This window comes from Sphaeramia orbicularis, chromosome 11, assembly GCF_902148855.1.
Source record: "Sphaeramia orbicularis chromosome 11, fSphaOr1.1, whole genome shotgun sequence".
NCBI classification, from domain to species: Eukaryota; Metazoa; Chordata; class Actinopteri; order Kurtiformes; family Apogonidae; genus Sphaeramia; species Sphaeramia orbicularis.
Window position 1 is genome coordinate 12,520,786 of NC_043967.1, and position 20,976 is coordinate 12,541,761.

A 20,976-nucleotide genomic window follows, 5' to 3' on the forward strand; every position below is an offset into this window, starting at 1 on the left:
AAGTTTTAAGAATTTCTAAATCCCTTAATAATGTCATAATTTCTTTCCTGCTACTTTTTATTATACTTGAATAAAAAGTAAAAAGACTAACACCCAATAATTTCCCCTTTAGATTAATAAAGTATTCTAATTACATTTTATCCCCAAATATTGCACTCTGAAAGGAAAATTCCTACAAATGCATATTCATTTATAGGAGATTTTCTCATGCTAACATTCCAATCCTCCTTAGCAGTGAATCTCAAGGCATTAATTTTTAAGTAGATCTGGTAAAATTATATTAGAAAACAAAAAAAAAAAAAGAGCTGGGTATGAACAAAGCAGTGATTGCGTGACAATTTCACATGCTGGATGTTGCATCATCTTGGAATGATCTCCCAGTATCAGCAGTAACGAACACAGGGAACTCGATTAATGAATGTGTGTGAGGAATTAATGAGTATCTTGGGCAGGGATGAGTTACCCTAGGTCACCTTGTAATACACGTGAGGTTAAAATCAAAAGGACTAGATGAAGAATGGCGTGTCCTGCGCTGATTAATGAGCACCCTTTGATATGTATTAACCGTGTTGCTCCGACCTGATGATCACTTCATCATTCGGCTTTAATGGGAGAGTGTTTGTACGTCAGAGGTTTGGAAAACATCTATTAAAAAATGTAAAGTGTATCCCTTTACATTTCTGAATAGATGCAATAAATAATTGGATAGACATAACCATGGGAATTTATAGGATGGAAAGAATAACCTTCACTGTAAATTTGAAGAGGGATTTTTTTGTGCAATACTGGGAGGGATGGGTGAGATATGTGAAGTCTCTGAGAACTGATTTTGCTGAAATGAATGCATGAATATGAACCCAAAATCCTCTGAAGGAAATATGGGTAACGCTTTACTTGAAGGTCTAGTTTATAATGCATTAAGCGCACATTCATAAGACATTATAATGCATTTATAATGCATTATAAAAGTCATTACAACAGTTTATGATCGTGTACAACAACTTATACCAAGGTTAATAAAGTATTATAGGTGTAGGCATAATGTATTATAAATTCAGCTTTCATAATGTTTTATACATCCATACCAAAGGGACAACAGTGTTTGTAGGAAGAATCTCAAGTCCTGGGTTACAGAACACATTATCAATTGTATGATATTATAACACAAGTATGATGACGTATGAGCAGTATCTGCTGGCTCTAAGTAAAGTGTAGGTCAAAAATTATACATCAGTGTTCTTAATAACTCTTTATTTTGCAAAAACAAAATATTAAAAGAACAGAGACAGTAAATAGAAGTGTTACATGTTGCTTTATACATAAATAAAAAATAATGTGGCAACTCTAAATCTTTGTTAATTCAAACACATACTACTTTTTTTTTTGATAAATATGAAATCCCTAAAATAGATGGGTACAGGGACCAGTGACAAAACCTAACAAAAGTTCCCCACCTAAAAAAATAAATTCCTTCCCACTGCTTTGGTATGGATGTATAAAACATTATGAAAGCTGAATTTATAATACATTAGGCCTACACTTATAATACTTTAACCTTGGTATAAGTTCTTGTACATGATCATAAACTGTTGTAATGACTTTTATAATGCATTATAAATGCATTATAATGTCTTATGAATGTGTGCTTAATGCATAATAAACTAGACCTTCAAGTAAAGTGTTACCGAAATATGTTTTGTGTTTTTATTTATCTTTATTTATACATTGATTTTTTACTTTGAGATCCTGTATGCCAAGACAATGATGAGCTGCTGTAAATGTTTTTGTTTTGTTTTGTTTTTTTACACCCACTCTCTGGATGTGTATAGTTTGTGTATTTGTCTGATTTTTCAATGTTTGAAAAAATCTAAATTCTTTCAGTAAAAAGAGAATTTAAGAAAAAGAAATGTAAAGTGAAAAGTAGATGGAGGTATTTTATGGTTTTTGAGGCTGATAAATGCCATGTGTTTTTGAACCTTTTTGTTTTGATGTAATGTGTACCATGGTTATTATCATTAATGAAAACTAACGAAATGATGAAAACTAGAATTGAAAAAATATTTTCGTTAACTGAAATAAATAAAAACTATAATTAAAAGAAAAAACGATAACTGAAACTGTATTTTGTGCTCACAAAACTAACTAAAACGTATAAAAATTATGGATAAAATTCCCTTCGTTTTCGTCTTTGTTAATGTCAGATTGTTACAAAATTGATTTATTTTGCTCGAGCAGTTTTAGCTAGCGGCATCATATGTTACTTCATGGTCCGTCACTTGTCGTCACTTGTCGTTTAGAGACGTCTTCTCGTCCCCACTCTACCTGGAAACATGGAGACTAAAGTTGGGAGAAAGCAGAGTCCTGTCTGGGATTTATTTGAATACAATGGCGAAGAAGATAAAAGATATGAAAAAACTAAACTAAAACTAAGCATTTAGAAACTAGAAAAGCACTCGGAGAGCGCAGACCTCTGCCAAGGCAGATCTGCCCCCCATCACCACCAAAATTTAATCATTTGTTCCTTGTGTCAGTATCAACATTTCCTGAAAATTTCATGAAAATGTGCCCTTAACTTTTTGAGTTATCTGGCTAACTAACCAACAAACAACCAAACAAACCCAGGCAAAAACATAACCTCTTTGGCGCAGGTAAAAAATGTAAACTCATAAAAACTAGCAAACCTGCTCTAAAAACTAATTAAAACTAACTGAATTAGAGAAAAAAAAGTCAAAACTAAATATAACTAAACTATAATGAAAAATCCAAAACTATTATAACCTTAGTGTGGAGAAGGGGTGGGGTTAAATAAGTTCTACTTCCTCCCACTCCTTTTCGAATGTGCAAATGAAGTCATGTACATGTATAAGTTTTGTTTTTTGTTTTCTTCCATGACTTCTTAATACCTGTTTTATTTCTAAGGACTAACTAAGATTACTTTGTCTTGTTGTATATTCGAAATAAAATAAACTAAAAAATAAATAAATAACCTGAAAAAACTGAAAATTCATAAGAAAATAAATGCAATTTTAACAATATTATGCCTTAACTTATCATTTGTACATGTGCGTTACACACAATGTTACACAAACATTTGGTAACAGGAATAATATTGTTGAAATTTTGGAGTTTGGAACTAAAATAAGAACACTTTCTACAATGTTATGTCTCTCCTTATTATTAACATAAATGACAGATCACAGTGGACCTACAAATGCACAGAAGATTTAATAACGGGCAGAATATTGTTAAAATTGTTGAAACTTAATTTTTTTTAGACATTTCAGGTTCATATTTATTCAGGTTATTTACATTTTTTTGTTAAAGGATAGTTTGTTAATGTCAATATTTTCATAGCGTATTATTTTTTTCGCATTAAACCAAGAAGAAAATTTGTAGTTGTCGATATTTCTAGATTATTATGTTCCTATTTTGTTTGAGATCATATTGGTCTGTACGTGGAACCTGAACTAAAACAAGTTCGACACCCTTGACTGTTCATATCTAAAGTGGAATTTTTGCGTTTTAAAATTGTTTGGGGGCAGCCGTGACCCAGAGGGCTGGAGTGTCAGCTTGTGATCGAAGGGTCGCAAGTTTGATTCCATGGACTGGCAGAAAAAGTTGTTGGCTGATGTGTAAGAGAAAGGCACTTAACCTCCCATTTGCTCCCCGGGTGCCTGCTATAGCAAACCTGCTGCTCCTAGTTTGCAGTGTGTGGTGTGTTCCTGTATGTTCTATAGATGGGTTAAAAGCAGAGGTTGAATTTCAGTGTGTGACAAAAAAAAAAGAACTATATACTGAAAATAAAGGATCTTAATCTAATCCAGTGGTTCCCAACCTTTTTTGGCTCATGACCCCATTTTAACATCACAAATTTTTGCCGACCCCAGACATTCAAAACTGAGACTTTTTTTTTTTTTTGCTAAAATTAATTTGTTTTTGATCATGTAATAGCTTGCTATACTATGTTGCAAATAAACACAAATTTTAGATGACATTTAGTCTATGTAATGTATATTATTATGGATAGAGGCAGAAAAGCCAGGTGTAGATTACTGCACAAAGTGAGAATTTTATTTTCCTTGGTCAGGATATGTACAGTCAGTCCAGCTTGGATTTACAAGGCTGACAATTAATACTGAACAAACAAGAACTCAAACTATGAACTAGAAGCACTCAGAGAGCGCAGACCTCCGCCAAGGCTGATCAGTGCCCCCCCCCACGCCAAGGAGGTTATGTTTTTGCCAGGGTTTGTTTGTCTGTCTGTTTGTTTGTTTGTTTGTCTGTCCGTTAGTGTGCAACATAACTCAAAAAGTTATGGACAGATTTTGATGAAATTTTCTGGTCTGCGCCCCCCCCCCCCGTGGGCCCCCCCAGCCCCGATCACCACCAAAATTTAATCATTTCTTCCTTATCCCATTTCCAACAAACCCTGAATATTTCATCAAAATCTGTCCATAACTTTTTGAGTTATGTTGCACACTAACGGACAGACAAACAAACAAACAAACAAACAAACAGACAAACAAACCCTGGCAAAAACATAACCTCCTTGGCGGAGGTAATTATGAAAGAGCTGCAGCATCTGAAACCGACCACAATGAACATTTGACAGATAAACAGAACCACAGTGCTTCAGTTTCAGCTTCACAATTTGTCATGTCTTTTATGGATTGGGATTGTCTCTCTCAACTCAACATATTTTTTTTTTTTTTTTATCAGTAAGGTTTTTTTTGTTTTTTTTTTAATCAATTACTAGAAATTTCAGGTGACCCCATTTGAATTCCAGGCGACCCCACATGGGGTCCCGACCCCAAGGTTGAAAAACACTGATCTAATCTTAATCTTAAAATTCATCCTGCGGTTTGGATTGGAACCTTTGGTGGACCAGTTTTGGCCCACAGGTTTGACACCCCTGGGCTTTGCCATCTTCTTTCAGTTCCTCTGTGGAGCATCCCCACTCTGTTCCTGTGTTCACTTTAGTCCCAGTAGGTCTTTATGAACAGGTGGGACATTGGGTTTTTTAAGGGCTATATTCTGGGTAACCTTCATCCACTAACTCCACCAGTTCTACCACAGAAAATTCCTCCCTCTCCTTCCTGTCCTTGGTTTGTGTTGCTGTTCAGTAACAGAAACACACATCAAACCCACCCTTCTGTCACTGGTTGTATCTATGGTCTGTCTAGCCTCAGTCTGACTCTGCATTTATTTGTGCTGGTCCTGGTAGAGCAGCGCTGGTTCTGACTGACACGATTGAAATTAATTATATGTCTATAATTTTGGATATTGTTAACAGATCACTGCTAAAACTGGACACTCCCCTTCTGTGTTTTTTTTCTGCATTGTGGGCTCATTTATTTGCTCTAATTTACTAAATGTGGCTGTAAATATACAAGCAATTGCAATCAAACTGTGTTAGGTACAACATAATGTTTTTCATGTCATTGTTTTTAGGTGGACTCATCCATTCAGACGGCCAGAGGAGTCTTAACCGTGGTCCTGTCCCTGCTACCGTTCTGTAACAAGCTCAACAAGAAGGTAACAAACTGGCACTCACAGCAGTTTGGGAAACAGTGCAAAAACTTCCCAAAATTTAGAATAGAATAGATCTTTATTGTAACTAGTTGCTTTTCCACTGGACATCTGCGCAAAACTTTACCGATATTTACTAAATGTCAAAAAAACAGGTCCACATCTTTGCCAGGGACTGGGGCGTTGTTATGTGAGCAGCGAGGAATCTGTGACTGCTCCCATTCCATGGGTCATTTTCTCATAAATACTGTTGAATAAGGCAGCAATGACCACTATTTTTGGAATTCTGCAATATGCAGAATAATATGTACGTAACCAAGTACAAATATTTAAAATACCTCAACAGTTTTCTAGCATCTGTACTTTTATTGGTTATATTTTCAACTTTTTACTCCTGTTCCTTGAATTTTCAAAAAAAAAAAAGCTTTTGTTTTAATGCATCTGAGAAGAATAAGTGATTATTTTTTCTCATGCAACATTAGTTTTACTTTTCCATTGAACATCTGTGCAAAACTTTACCAATATTTACTAAATGTCGAAAAAACTGAAGTGCTTAATGTCGGTTTTTCCATTAAATCACAAATGCGATGACTTGTTTATTTATTATCGCGAGATAACACGAGAAGTCCTTCCATAAACATGGCGATAAATGTAAATATGGTGTTGATTTACAGATATATTCATTATTATTATATATTACCCCTCTATCCTGTACTAAATTTTAAAAAATATTCAGTTTTCTGGTGTGTCCACACATACCGTGCCATGTTTCTTTTAAAACACTTCTTCACTTGTTGTAACATCTGCCAACATCTGTTTTTTTTTTTTTTTTTTTTAATCACGTGACTCTAGTGGCGAAAAAAGGTCTTTCCATTGCAGTTTTGCGTGATATACCATTTGCACTGCACCCAAAAAACCACCTCTTGTCAGCACAAAAACTTTAAATCGAAAAATGAGAGTTTTGACGAAATTGTCGTTTTTCCATTAGGTACATTTTTATGCGCAAGTTTTATTTGTGCAATTTGAGGGTCAATGGAAAAGCAACTGTCACAGGAACAATGAAAATTTGTTTAGCAGCAAAATCAATCAGTGCAAAAAGGACTGTATGAAAAAATATGACACAAAATACTGAAAAATGTAAGCAATGTATTATATATGGTATAGTCAGAAATAGAAACAATCTGTGTTATTTGTTTTTTCTTCTCCAAATGGACTGAAATGTAATGTTCTTGTGTCATTCCTGTTTTCCTGTTGCTTTGCAGTACAAGTCCGAGAGGAGTAGCCTGGGTTCCCCTCAGGACTGGAAAGAGAGACAGGATGCATCCACCCCTGTCAAAGAGGAGGGAGCTCTCAATAACAAGAACAGCAATGGCTTTGGTGTCAAATCACTGGAGCAGCACATGGCCGGTCTCAACCTACTGGAGAGTAAATAATCCAGGAAAATACTCAACATCTCCTCTGTTTTTTGACGCTGTTCTCTGCCGGAGCAGCACAGAGCCAATGTCAGTCACCGCTCTGGAGGACAAATAATCCAGGAAACGCTCCCCTCATAATCACGCACCCATCGTAGAGTGGGATTAAGCCACGGGGGGGAGGGGGAAGGGGGGGGTTGGGGTGAAGGTGGTCAACTTGGGTCAGTCGGAGTCTGTTTTTGATCATTTCAATCACAAATAATGATCTGTCATTCTTACCTGAAGCATCAGTTCCTCCCCAGGCCACAAGGTGGAGACAATCAGCCAACACAAAACTTTTCAGTGACCTTCTTCTTCAAAAAGAGTCCTGATTTTGGGCTCACTTTTATCACTTCCACCCCCCCACCTCTACCCCAGCTGCTGAAGTGATAAAGTGATTGGAAATCAGGAGGGAACTCCTCTCAGAAGCTCAGCCATGCATCCGTTTTCACTACGTGCCTCTGTGAAACGAGCCTATTTGCTTTGTGGTGTACTGTTGATAGTGTTGCACATCATAGCCAAATGAAAAGAAGAAAAAACAAACATGGCTGAAAACCCACCGTGCATGTTGCCATGATCACCAAACCCTTGTATTTGAGTCTCCTTTTGGTCAGTGTGTCATGCAGTTGTAGTGTTAACACTTGTTCTGTAGTGTTATTGACTGTGGTACATTATTATCCTTGATCACTGGTATTGTCAAATGGAGAAGTATTTTAAAAGTCAAACATGTCGTATGAAAAAAAGTTTCACAGAAACTGCAACAGAACATGTGCCATATTAGTATCAAGATGCAAAAAAATAATAATAATAATCACAATTTAATGCCAAATACTATTGTCCAAAAAGAGACAATGTTACCTTCAGCTTGCTACTGTTATAATATGAAATATAAAGCTCTTATTCAGCGTTTGTCACTGTTTCTGTTGGCCTGGCTTCTTTAAAAGTTGATGCATAAAAAAATACAGTGGCTCCTAATGAACTATAGAAACTATTTTACTGTAACTTTCCAAGCAGCTGCATTAGAGGTACTATCCTCCTATATATTACACAGTGGAGTACATATAGTTTATATATTATGATACATCTGAGTTTTCTGAAAGAGTAGCAACGCAGTCGCACAACACAGAATCTCAACTATTGTCAATATTTTGTGAGAGAACCCGCTTTTTCGGAACATCCTATTAGACACTGACTTTACCAGGTCTTTACTGGATGGTTTTCTTCTTCTGACCTCTCTGAGCCGCCTGATGTTGGACGTCTGACACTCGTCTACTCTGTTTTTCAGGCTCAGATCAACCTTCAAAAAGGCAGTGATCTGTGTGGACCAGTGCTGGGAATCAAATCAAATCAAATTATATTTATATGGCGCCACATCATAAAAGTTATCTCATGACACTTTACATTTAGAGCTGGTCTAAACCAGACTCTTAAGCCAATTCACAGACACCAACAGAATCCACCAGAAGCAAACACTGGATTCAAAGAAAGAAGATTCAAGAGATGTGTACAGTAAAGAAACCCTGTACAGTAAAAATCTTACTTTGCTGTCAACACTGAATCCTAAGAGAATTTAGGATATATAAAAATAGAATAATTTAATTAGAAAATTAAAACAAAGTGATATTTAAGAGTGGCATGCAAAGAGAATGAGCATAAAATATAGACTATAAAAACTATCAAACTTAATGAAAATATAAACTACTATTACTAAGTAAATATATATTTACATAAATATGTAGTGTATGCATAATTGTGCAAAACTGCCAGAGATAAATATTTTGTTAAATGTGTGAAACTGTCAGAGATGAACAGTATGATATACTGTGTGTGCAATTGAGTACAAGGTCCATAAACAATGTCACAGCTGAAAATGTAAACAGTCAGTATGGCTATTGTTGTCGACTCCTGTCAGCTGTTAAAGAGGGAAAGAAAGAGTTCCTGAGTCTGGTTCTGGTTGTCTTGGTGACAGTAGCGAGAAAAAAACATCCTTTTAACAGGCAGAAATCCAGAGCAGACCCTGGCTCTGGAGGATGGACATGGACATCTGCCTTGACCAGTTTGGGTGAAGGAGAGAGGGTCAAAGGAAAGGGGGATAGGGGGAGACACGTGGATGCACAGCAAACTGAACTAAAACTGTTAAACATAACGTTCTGCACACTTTTAATCCCCCTCGACCAAATATAGTGTAAGATTCTGTTCAAAGTTACTGCCCTATAATTGACATTAGATTGTCTTTGTGTAAATTTGGTGTGGAAAACTCAATGCATTCTTCAGATAATGTGATTACATCGTTGAAAGAACATGCCGCCATTTGACCTGGAAAAAGTAGTTGAAGGTCACCTATTTTTAATAGGCTTCTGCTCCATGCCAAGATGCATCCACAGTATAAATCTGGTGCAGATATGTCAATGCATTCTTCAGATAATGCGATTACATTGTTGAATGGACAGACAGATGGACAGATGACAAAAGGATTACAATTACAAACAATACCCTTTGGCCCCAAGTTGGCCGAGGGGTAAAAACTACAACTGCTGTTACTAATATAACTACCAATAACTAGTACAAATACCCATAACTATTAATACTACTACTCCAAATACAAGTACTAACAGTGGATCAAATCAAATTTTATTTATATAGTGCCAAATCAAGTTATGTCATTTATATAGTGCCAAAAGTTATCTCATGACACTTTACATTTAGAGCTGGTCTAAACCAGGATCTTAACCCAATTCACAGACACCAACAGAATCCTCCAGAAGCAAACACTTGGTGACAGTGGTGAGGAAAAACATCCTTTTAACAGGCAGAAACCCCAGATATCCTACTACTGCAGCTGTTCGTACCAATAATAGAAACCTCCACCATCCATGTAACTATATGATGAACACTAGCACCACTATATGGATAAATAATAAACGAATAATGATGTCATTCTCTCAAATATATCTGACCAAACTGTCACTGGGAGGAGACTGTATTCTCCTTCAGTGTGTTCCAGTCAAGTCAACTTTATTTATAAAGCACTTTTAAACAACACAGATGGCCAAAGTGCTGTACACAGACATAAAAACATAGAAAAGAATAAACATAATTATACATTAAAACAATAAAAGCCAAAGAGAAAAATATGTTTTAAGAGAGGATGTGAAAACAGAAATGGAGTCATCCTGCCTGATGTGCAAAGGTAGTTCATTCCACAGTTTGGGGACAGTGGCTGAAAAAGCCCTGGCACCTCTGAGCACAACATACAGTGGAATCCAGAATTCCAACAGTGAATCTCAGATCTCCCTCCCAAACAGCCCCACACCGTCATCAACCACCTGTGGCTGTGATGCAGTTCATCAGGTCGTCGCTGATTCAAACGAGTTGATTATGTGCGTGTTCTGAACCAAATCCAGCCCTGGTGACGCCTCTAGACACACAAGGTCGAAGAACGTCAGGTGTTCGACATCAGGCAGATACAGTTGTGCTCATTAGTTTACATACCCTAGCAGAATTTGGGATTCTTTGGCCATTTTTCAGAGAATATGAATGATAATACAAAAACTTTTCTTTGACTCGTGGCTAATCATACTGACAACAGAAACTATCCAAACGACCCTGATCTAAAGTTTGCAGACCCTAGTTCTTAATCCTCTGTATTGGCCCCTTTAACATCAATGACAGCTTGAAGAGGTGGCCATTGCTCAGGAAGTAGAGTGGGCCATCCAGTATCACCGTGGTTCCCAACCTTTTTTGGTTCGTGACCCCATTTTAACATCACAAATTTCTGGCGACCCCAGATATTCAAAACAGAGACTTGCTAAAAATGAATTTGTTTTTGATCATGTGATAGTTTATTATACTATGTTCTAAATAAATGTTAATTTTAGATGACATTTAGGCTTTTTAATTTTATTTTCCTTGGTCAGGATATGTACAGTCAGTCCAGCTTGGATTTACAAGGCTGACAATTAATACTGAACAAACAAGAACTCAAACTATGAAAGAGCTGCAGCATCTGAAACCAACCACAATGAACATTTGACAGATAAACAGAACCACAGTGCTTCAGTTTCAGACTCACAGTTTATCATGTCTTCTATGGATTGTGATTTTGTCAATTACTAGACATTTCAGGTGACCCCACGTGGGGTCCCGAATCATAGGTTGAAAAACACTGCAATATCCGAAGGGTTGACTGTTCGATTTCTGCTCTGTCCTAGTCTGTCTGTTGTGTCCTTGGGCCTTGCCTCACCTTGAATCCAGTGTCACTCACACCGATGTATGAATGAGTATGAATATTTGATAGTGGAGGGAGGGGCCGTAGGCACGAATTGGCAGTTGTGGCTGCATATGTAGTTTACCACCAAATGTGAGAGTGAATAAATAATGGGTCAATGATGTAAAGTGCTTTGAGTGTCCCAAAAAGCTAATCTAATCCATTATTGTTATTGAAGTCTTTTGTGGTAGTTGTGGATGAGGCACTTTATTTTCTCAGATGGTAAAGTTGCCCATTCTTCTTGCCAAAACACCTTCAGTTCTTTTAAGATTTGCATGAACTGCATGTTTGAGACCCCCCCCCCCCCCTCCCCAAAAGTGGCTCAATGATATTGAGGTCAGAAGACTGAAACGTCCACTCCTCCACCTTCACTTTTTTCTGCTGTAGCTGTTGACAGGTGGACTTGACCTTGTGTTTTGGGTCATTATCATGTTGGAACATCCAGACCGTCCCATGCACATTCTGTCAGTGTATGTAAACTTATGAGCACAACTGTATGAGAGGTCATCGAAAAACATCCCAGCTAAGATCTGTGCATCCCTAGTGAACTCGTAGGATTAACACTTCACTGTTTTGCCACCGTTTACAGAAAACTCAAATGTATCTTTGTGTGTTTGTTAATCACAGTTTTTTAGTGCAAGTAGATCACAAAATGCTTACTTTTTAATGAACGTCAGGCCTGGGCCTCTAATGCAGCTGTTTGGAAAGCATAAGAAATACTTTCAAAAACATAAAGGCTGTCATTACTTTACTGAGCTACTTTAAATAAGACACTTTTAAGAAGTCATGACTTACTTTTTAGTCGTATTGGATCATATTACATTTAGTACCTTACTTTTTTTTTTTTTTTCCAATAAAATATTTGGAAGATTGTTCTGAATAAGGCACCAGTGTCCAGTGGAGCCTTGAAGTGTACTTGTTATGAAGACTGTCTCTGCTAAGCTGCCTACGTGGCCAATATGTATTAAATGGTATGTGGTGTGTAAGATATGGTACTTGAATCATAGATATGTATACGGTCTGTATCCTAAAGTAATGACTGTGGTACTAGGTGAGGGTGTGACAATGACTGAAATGATTAACATAAATTTTGAGATGTTTTATTCTGTGTGAGAGCCGCAGAGGATCCTGGGTATTGTAGTGGGGCAACAGATGTGAAGAAATCATAGATCTAGTTTTGGACCATCTATTCTTATGACAATTGAGAGGTTATTAAAGGTCACACATTAAAAATAAACAATATTTTTCTTAAATCACTGATGGTTGTTTTTATTGATATTGTACAAAAATACTTTTAACTGAACTTCTCTTATAACAACAGATTTCTGTCAATGTGTCAGGATTTCCTCTAGTTGTTCAGTGGGCCGTATAGCGTAATTGCCTAACTCATACACGAATGGACAAAAGTATTGGGACACGTCGAATTCAGGTGTTTGTTTTCTAACGGGTCTGGGATACAAAACAATAATGACAAATATAATATAGTTTTATATTGTGATAAATATCATATTTATTGTTAATATTGATGTTTGTATCTCAAATCAGCATGAACAGGACATCTTACAGCTGTAGCCACAATGTGTCCCAGTATTTTTGTCTATATAGTTTATAAACATCAATATTTCCTTAAAGTTCAATGGGAGATTTTTCTTCCTAAATGAGATGTGAAGAAAGTAGATGGTTAGTTGTGGTAGAAAATTATTTAGTATTAGTATGAAAAATATTTTGGAAATTTAGGGTTAGAACATTTAAAATCAGTCATGGATAAAAAAAAAAAAATTGTTGAGAGAAATTAAGTAAAAACCATCTCTGAGGCATTATGGAAACGAAGATAACAATTTAAACCAAACTAACCAATGTAATGGTATTTATCACAATATAAAACTACATTATGATATTTGTCATTATTGTTTTGTATCCAAGACCTCTGTTAGAAAAGAAACACCTGAATTCAATGTGTCCCAATACTTTTGTCCATGAGTTAAGCAATTATGCTATGAGGCTAATTGTATTTACAAAAAAAGGGGGGAAAAACAATAAATAACAACTTGAAAGCTTCCTCAATGTCTGAGACAAACCAATAAGAACAATGTAGAGTGTACAGCGATCCAAAGGCACGTTAAATTAACAATCCTCCAAAGTGACCACATGCCAACGTCACTTTCCACAGTAGTGTCCACACTCTTCAAACTGCTGACAGCAAAAGAAACAGAAGCTCTTCACGTAACCTTCTGACTTGAATCAAGATTCAACTGGAACTCCGGTCATCACGGCTGTGACTGGACAGCGACGCTCCGTTTGGAGACGACTCTCTCAAACTCTTCTCTGCTCAGGAGGTTTTCCGTTATGCTCTTGCTCTCTTCAAACTTAGGCAAAATTACAGCAATGTATCCTTCAGTAGATGGCTGCAAAGATCAGACAGAATCAAAAAATTTCAGGTTATTTGTCGTCATATGATTGGTTTCTTCTATTTATACGATATGAATGAGAATATTGCAGTGATAAGAATTTTCACATATCAGTCAAATATGGCAAATTGCAGTACATTTCTAATCAATATTTATTTTGGATTTAAAGGCTTTTAGTCCTGAGGAAAAATTGAAGCAAAAAGATGGTTTTTAACCCTTTCATGCATGAATTATGAGAACCATAATCAAGATTTTTTTTCCTGAGTGTTTTTATTCCTCTTTAGGCATGAAAAAAAAGTGATTGAATTTTTTTATGAACTTGTTTTTCATGGAGTTCCAGAAATGTCCACTCAGCTGGACATCATGCCTTTAATTTTAGAAGCAAAGAAACATGAATTTATTGATATGCTGTGTGAGAACTATGAAATAAAAACTTTTTTAATGCTGCTAATGTGATATTTTCTCACATTTTAACATACTCTAACACTAGTTATTACTCACTTCATGGAGATGATATGCAAAAAACCTCCCAAAAACTTAAAAAAAAAAACCCTGTTAATTACAGTCTAATCACAATTACCTTTTTTTTTTTTTTTTTTACACTCAAACATGTTAGAGCAGATCACGTTTATCTAGAACAGCAAAATTACAGTAATGGTATGAACTGCAGTGTATGGGATGATGTATAGGCGTCCACTGTGTTGGCTGGTATGGAACTAAAACAACAACATCCATGAAAATACAAGAGAACAGCTGTAGAATAACTGTCCACTGTAGTGACCAGTATGTATGAAAGGGTTAAACTTTTATTTATGACCAGAAAAACACAAACACCAAGAAATGAAAAGGTAGAACATTCAAAATAATTATGTGGTGATAAAATCTCTTGAGCATCAGAATATGTCAACTTGGAAAAGGCAAAATAAAAAGGGTGATATTTATCATGCAATAATAATTTTGAATGATATGATTTTTAATAAAGTCTATCATGGTATATTATAAAATCATGCCAAACTAATTAATGTTGCCATTTTATCAGCCAGCACTACTTTTATTCTCTTCAACCTGGAATTATACTGAGACTATTCAAATAAATGTAGAAACATGTTAACATGACAGGAGGTTTAAGTAGGTAGACGGTCATAGTCGCACAAATTCTATATAAAAGATACTACAAAACATTAAAATCATGCATTACAGTATCTATATTATGAAAGCCAAGTGACCTCTGTGTGCGTGTATGTGTATCTGCTTTATAACTGATAAACTAGACAGATGCAGCCTTTGCCTTTTGGAGTACTAATGTATTTTGGGTCAAAGATCAGACAGGCGAAAACAGCTTATTGATACGACCAGTACTTTTGGAGTTATTAACTGTTTTCAAAATTACAATGGGCTTACAGGTGGCCTGCGAACAAGTCCATTCACAGTCACAAAGGGAGGGGGAACCACCGGGACACGACGGGAGAACCGGCCTGGCTGTGATCACACACTAACAAGGTCGGTCTGGTTCTTACTGTGGCCCGGTTCCCCTCTGCCGGTCCCCGGTCAGACACAGCGCGTTAACGTTCCCCTCCGGACAGACCGGAGTTCAGTGGATCACTGCCCAGAGTTAATGGCAGTAACTGCCAAAAAACTGTCATGTTCAGTCCTGTGTCAAAATCTCTGCCCCCCAATCATCACCAAAATTTAATCATTTGTTCCTTGTGCCAGTATCAACATTTCTTGAAAATCCGTCCATAACTTTTTGAGTTATCTTGCTAACTAACCAACCAACTAACCAACCAACAAACAAACAAACCCTGGCATAAACAACCACCTTGGCAGAGGTAACAAACTGAGGGCCACTCTATTTCTTCCTAATCTGTGTGTTACACCAGTAAGCTTAGTCAAGTCATCAAGTAATGTGAATGTGATGAAATCCTACAGTAATGATGTAAAGCCCTTTAACCCTCCGGTATCCCTTCCAGGAAGGCCCTTACTAAGCACCTAGTGTGCGTTTTTCGCACACTTGTGGAATAATGTCAAAAAAATTTCATACAGTTTGTTTTTTAATTCTTTTACACTTTTTTCTATTTCATCAACTTGACCCATAAATAAAAATACCAAATACTCAATAATTGTCACATGTTATAACCCTTTAAATGCAGTGTTTGTAAAGTAAACAAACCATTTTTTTTGGATGCAAAAAACACAAAAAATTTATTTTTTTCAATATACTACATAAAAAGTGGATCACATATTATTTGATTTTTTCATCCTGGCATATGTCAAAGATTAACAACAACATTGGTTAATTTACATTATTATTTTTGGCACTAGGTCAAATGTTCAAAAATACTAGCATCTGTCACCAAGTGTGTGTAAAATGCACACCTATAAATCAAACTATTAAATATTATATATTGATTTATTTTTCTGCTCTAATTTGATTTTATTTTTGTAAATCAACGTCAGCCCTAATCATACTTATCAAATGGAAGAAATAGTGCGTTTTAGGCACACTTGGGAGACAGATGCTAGTCTTGTAATTTTCTTTTGTTTACAATGTGCACATTTTAGTTGGTGGCCAGAATTTTAAAGATCATGAAAAAATGAACAACTTTTGAATTCTAACCTTATTTAAATTGTGAAAAATAATATGAAGTTTTTTAACACGATGTGCAACATGTGCCTAAAAGGCGCACCTGGATACCGGAGAGTTAAACAAATATATAAGGTAACTAGAAAAGCACTCAGAGAGCTCAAACCTCTACCATGGCAGTTCTTGCCCCCCCCCCCCCCCCCCCCAAATTTAATCGTGTGTTCCTTGTGCCAGTATCAACATTTCCTGAAAATTTCATGAAAATCCGTCCATAACTTTTTGAGTTATCTTGCTAACTAACCAACAAACCAACAAACTAACCAACCAACCCTTGGCAAAAACATAACCTCCTTAGCAGAGGTAACTATGAATACATTCTAATCTGTTACTTTTGATTTCAATACAAAACAAAATGAGGGCCATTATATTTTTTCCTAATCTGTGTGTTACACCAGTAAGCTTCTAGAACCCCTGGATTCCCATGGGTCAACGCGCCAGTAGTACAGGGTTATTCAAAAAGAATGAACCGATTTCATTACGCAATATTTTAATAAGGAAAAGCAATGGGAACCTCCATCCAAGTCACAAGTATTCTACTCCCAATCAACTTTTATTTCCTGTCTTATAAGTCTTCAATGTGGCCACAACCTGCAACATCAATGCTATAAGAGAATTCCTCCCAGACGCGCATCAGCATATCACGATCCACTGAGTTGATCGCTGTTATTCGATGTTTAAGGTCATCGAGGCAGCCATTCAAAACTTAGAAAACTCCTCTTTCAAATGGTCATTGACTCATTCCATGACGATGCTTGAGAACTGAAGCAATGCGTCATGAAATCAGTTCATTCTTTTTGAATAACCCTGTATATAAAGCATTAAAGTATGTTTTTCAAAACAAATTACCTTTTCAAGCAAAAGAGCTGGTCTTTCCAAAATATTCTCATTCACCTCCAGCAAACGGCCTCGAATGCAGCTGAAATGAGAAAAAATAAATAAATACATGCATGACTTATCCTGCCACAAAGGTGAAACACAGTTTAAACAAATGCAAAAAGTAAACCCAGAAAAACTAAGTTGTCTCACCTGTATATTGTATATTCACTTTCATCTGTGCATGTTATTCGACACAGAGGTGCAAAATCAGTGAGGAACTGCCCACCCTGTAACGGCAGGAAAAAGGCATGTATGATCACAAAGCATTAACACATGTGACAAATGCACACTCTCAGTGTCTGTGGATTCTTTTATTTACCCGTTTGGACTTCCCAAACACTTTATTTTTGAGTCGACTGCATCCATTACTGATCTGATAGTTGATACTTTTAATTGTCCGTCCATCCTGTAGGATTGGGTGCGTCTCTGCTAGAGTGACCACACAGATTCTGCAAAACACAAATGTTTTCTAACATAAATAAATGATCTTTGATCGGGTCAAGGTCAAATTTATTTATATAGCACATTTAAAGCAACACAAGCTGCCCAAAGTGCTGCACAAAGATACAAATAAAATACATGATAAAATAAACTAGTAAGAATAAAAATAAAATGTACTAAAACAGATACAGACTGAATGAGATATATAGGATAGAACATCTAAAACACAACCAGATTAAAATGAGGACTACAAAATCCAGACCATCTGATAATAGCCCTGTGAGGTGACTTTGTTGTGATATTGGGCTCTATAAATAAAATAAAATTGAATTAATATATTACCACCTCCACCTTCCGCATCACCAAAAAACAAAGAGCTGTTTTGTTTTTTTCAGTCAAACAGTGATTTTGTCATCAAACATTCAGTTCTCATCAGTGTAAATTATGTGACTGTGGAAAAAAGGACAAAGAGACTAGAGGAAAAAGAACGTGGTGGTGCTTTTGATATCCCGGTTTCAGTCCAAAATGTAGGATGAAAATGGGCTGGAACAACACAATAAAATCAGTTCTTCTCTTGATCATGGATGTTCTTTAGCTCTACTATTTTTTTTTTTTTTTTTTGGCACAAAGCACATTTACATAACAAGAATGGGAAAATTATTACAGAGGAGTAATATAGAAATACATTTGGAGACATGGTGGAATGGTGAAACAGAACTATTACAAATATCTGAAACAAAATAAACAAAAAGATTAAGACATTTGAAGTGTAATAAAAATAGAAAAACAGAAAGAAAAACAAATAAATAAAATAAACAAATAAATCTGACTGGACAATAGAGCACAAAGGACTAAGGCAAGATACAATTAAAACAGCAAGGACTTAGATAAACTAGAATGAAGTTTTCTGTCTTTTTTTTGGACATATTTACAACATACTTAAGACATCTATAATACTTGATAAATTCACATATATACAAAGTAAAGGAGGGGTTCGTGTTTTTCCACTTACAACAATGAATATAATAATTACCCAAAATAATAATAAGGTTAAGAATGTCTTTGATATTAACTTCTAATGAATTCATAAAATAAATAATATCACATAACGAAAAAGACGGAATATTTTTAATTTTTAAGGACAACCAACTGTGAAAATCAGAATACTGAGTGAAAAATGAAGAAACAAATGTTCAATGGTTTCGTCCTCAGATGAACAGAAAACACAGGAATCCACATCAAAATGAAATCTTTTATGTGAAAAAATCATTAGCAGGGTAAATTGAACATGCAATTTTGAAATGAGTTTCCTTTACTTTGGGAGCAATAGGACACTAAAAAGAAAAAGAAAAACATTTTTCCCTCAGGGTGGTTTCTATGTTTTGTAAAGTAACTGTGTTAAAGTCCCCAAAGTTTTTATGTTTAACCCTTTTATGCATAGTGGTCACTACAGTGGACATCAATTCTACAGCTGTTCTCTTGTATATTCATGGATTTTGTTGTTTTAGTTGCATATCAGCCAACACATTAGACGCTAATGCACCATCTCATACTCTGTAATTCATACCATTACTGTAACTTTGCTGTTCTTGATGAACCTGATCTGCACTAACATGTTTGAGTGTAAATCAATTGCTAGTTGTTTTTAGAGTGTAATTAACAGTTTTCTTAATCAAAAAGGACTTTTTTTTTTTTTTTGCATATTATCTCCATGAAGTGAGTAATAACTAGTATTAGAGTATGATAAAATGTGAGAGAACATCAGATTAACTGCATTAAAATGTTTTTACTTGCAATGTAATCCAACTTTATTTATAAAGCACTTTAAAACAACCACAGTGGACCAAAGTGCTGTACAGGAAAATGAAAGCACAATACAAATTTATAAAAGCATTAAAATAAAATAAAAATAATTACAACTATATTTCATAGTTTTCACACAGTATATCACTTTCTGATGATGGGTTTTGAATAAATGTTTGTTTTCTTCAAAAATTAAACGCATGGTGTCCAGGTGAGTGGACATTTTTATAACTCCATGAAAAATAGGTTCATAAAAAAATTTCAACCGTATTGTTATTTTTATGTCGAAAGAGGATTTATTTATTTATTTATTTATTTATTTTTCTGTCTTGTTTTGCTTTGGTTGTTGGGAGTCTGATGTTTGTTTCCTGTATTGAAAAACGTTGTCTTCAGTTGAACAAATATTGTAAATATTCCTTCACACCAGAAAAATCTATAAATATATTTGATTATAAAAGAGGAATTAAGAACACTCAGAGCAAAAATCTCGACTAAGGTTTTCATAATTCATGCATGAAAGGGTTAAAATCTAGACAGATCATTTTATTGTTGCTCCTTCTATCAAACAGATGAATGTCACTGACTTTCAGACAAGGTAAAAAGGGAACATATAACGGGCCAGCTCTACTATTACCTGTTCGAATGCTGCAGGATACAGTGGTCTTCACACGGTTTCCCCTTCATATCTGTGTATTTGAAGAATAAATTACATGGGGTATATTCGTCACAACATGAATTACACATATTCATAATTTCAGGACAAAATAACCTTCCTTTATCTGATTCAAACATTGAAGTTAGCTTAGCCGCCGAAGAGCTAACAAGAATAAGACTATGAAGTTTTATTTACCGGCTCTGTACCATCGTGTGTAATATCGATCGATAACTGAAGGCGCCTTTATTTCCGTGTCTCTTTCCTCCACGCTGTCCATCAAAAACTGTAAATGTTAAAGAAGGAAAACAGTCTAGAATGTGACAGTTAAGCAGCATGCAATACAGTACCAACTTTACTATACGGACAGTAAATTGTGACGCACTGAAATTGTCCGTCACTCAAAATGTTCCGGTTTCCAAGGGTAAAAAGAGTTCCGGCTGAGAAGAGAGCAACACATAAACGATAATTTACATTTGTGTAGCATAAATGCGAAATTATGCCGTCATTAAAAAACAGTATAATAAAAGACGAGTTGAGCTAGCATTATATGTGCTTTCTAGCGATCAGAAATAATAAGGTTTTTCTTACAAGAATTCATCAAGTTAATGAAAATATAGGCCTACTCAATACAGAACAGTGGACCTACAAAACAAACAATAATAAAGATTCTTTATGGTGCCAGGAGAAAATAGACATCTGTCATTTTTCTTCAGATTCAACATTTGGTTCATTCCTGTGATACGATGACTTTGGTATTCTTTTGACTTAGTGATTCAGATTTCTCTAAAATGATTGAATGAATTTATTTTGGTTTTACATCAATCCTTGCACTCAGTACATTAATCGTAACAAACATAAAAAACAAAAAAGGAATAGGCTACAAGCAAAAGCTTATTTTTTTG

At 35.5% G+C, this 20,976-nt stretch overlaps 2 protein-coding genes and 1 long non-coding RNA gene across 3 annotated transcripts in view; 2 read left to right on the forward strand and 1 right to left on the reverse strand.

The window, feature by feature from the left end:
* ctnnal1 (catenin (cadherin-associated protein), alpha-like 1) overlaps window positions 1-7,940 on the forward strand; it is a 237,406-nt gene extending 229,466 nt beyond the window's left edge. The window contains exons 18-19 of the mRNA XM_030147833.1: window positions 5,452-5,535; window positions 6,792-7,940. Coding sequence (XP_030003693.1) covers window positions 5,452-5,535; window positions 6,792-6,962 — 255 coding nt within the window. The 3' untranslated portion in view covers window positions 6,963-7,940. The remainder of the gene's footprint in view (window positions 1-5,451; window positions 5,536-6,791) is intronic.
* A 1,789-nt stretch (window positions 7,941-9,729) lies between these two features.
* Window positions 9,730-12,500, forward strand: LOC115428940 (uncharacterized). The gene is made up of 3 exons (XR_003936707.1): window positions 9,730-10,428; window positions 10,677-10,679; window positions 11,751-12,500. It is a non-coding gene; the product is annotated as an uncharacterized LOC115428940 (long non-coding RNA).
* A 671-nt stretch (window positions 12,501-13,171) lies between these two features.
* On the reverse strand, window positions 13,172-20,439 carry abitram (actin binding transcription modulator). Its single transcript, XM_030148205.1, has 6 exons — window positions 20,270-20,439; window positions 20,054-20,105; window positions 17,495-17,624; window positions 17,326-17,402; window positions 17,146-17,215; window positions 13,172-13,652 (listed from the first exon to the last, which is right to left on the reverse strand). The coding sequence occupies exons 1-6, from the start codon at window positions 20,349-20,351 to the stop codon at window positions 13,515-13,517; spliced, it is 549 nt and encodes a 182-aa protein (XP_030004065.1). The 5' UTR covers window positions 20,352-20,439; the 3' UTR covers window positions 13,172-13,514.
* Between the last annotated feature and the right edge of the window lie 537 nt (window positions 20,440-20,976).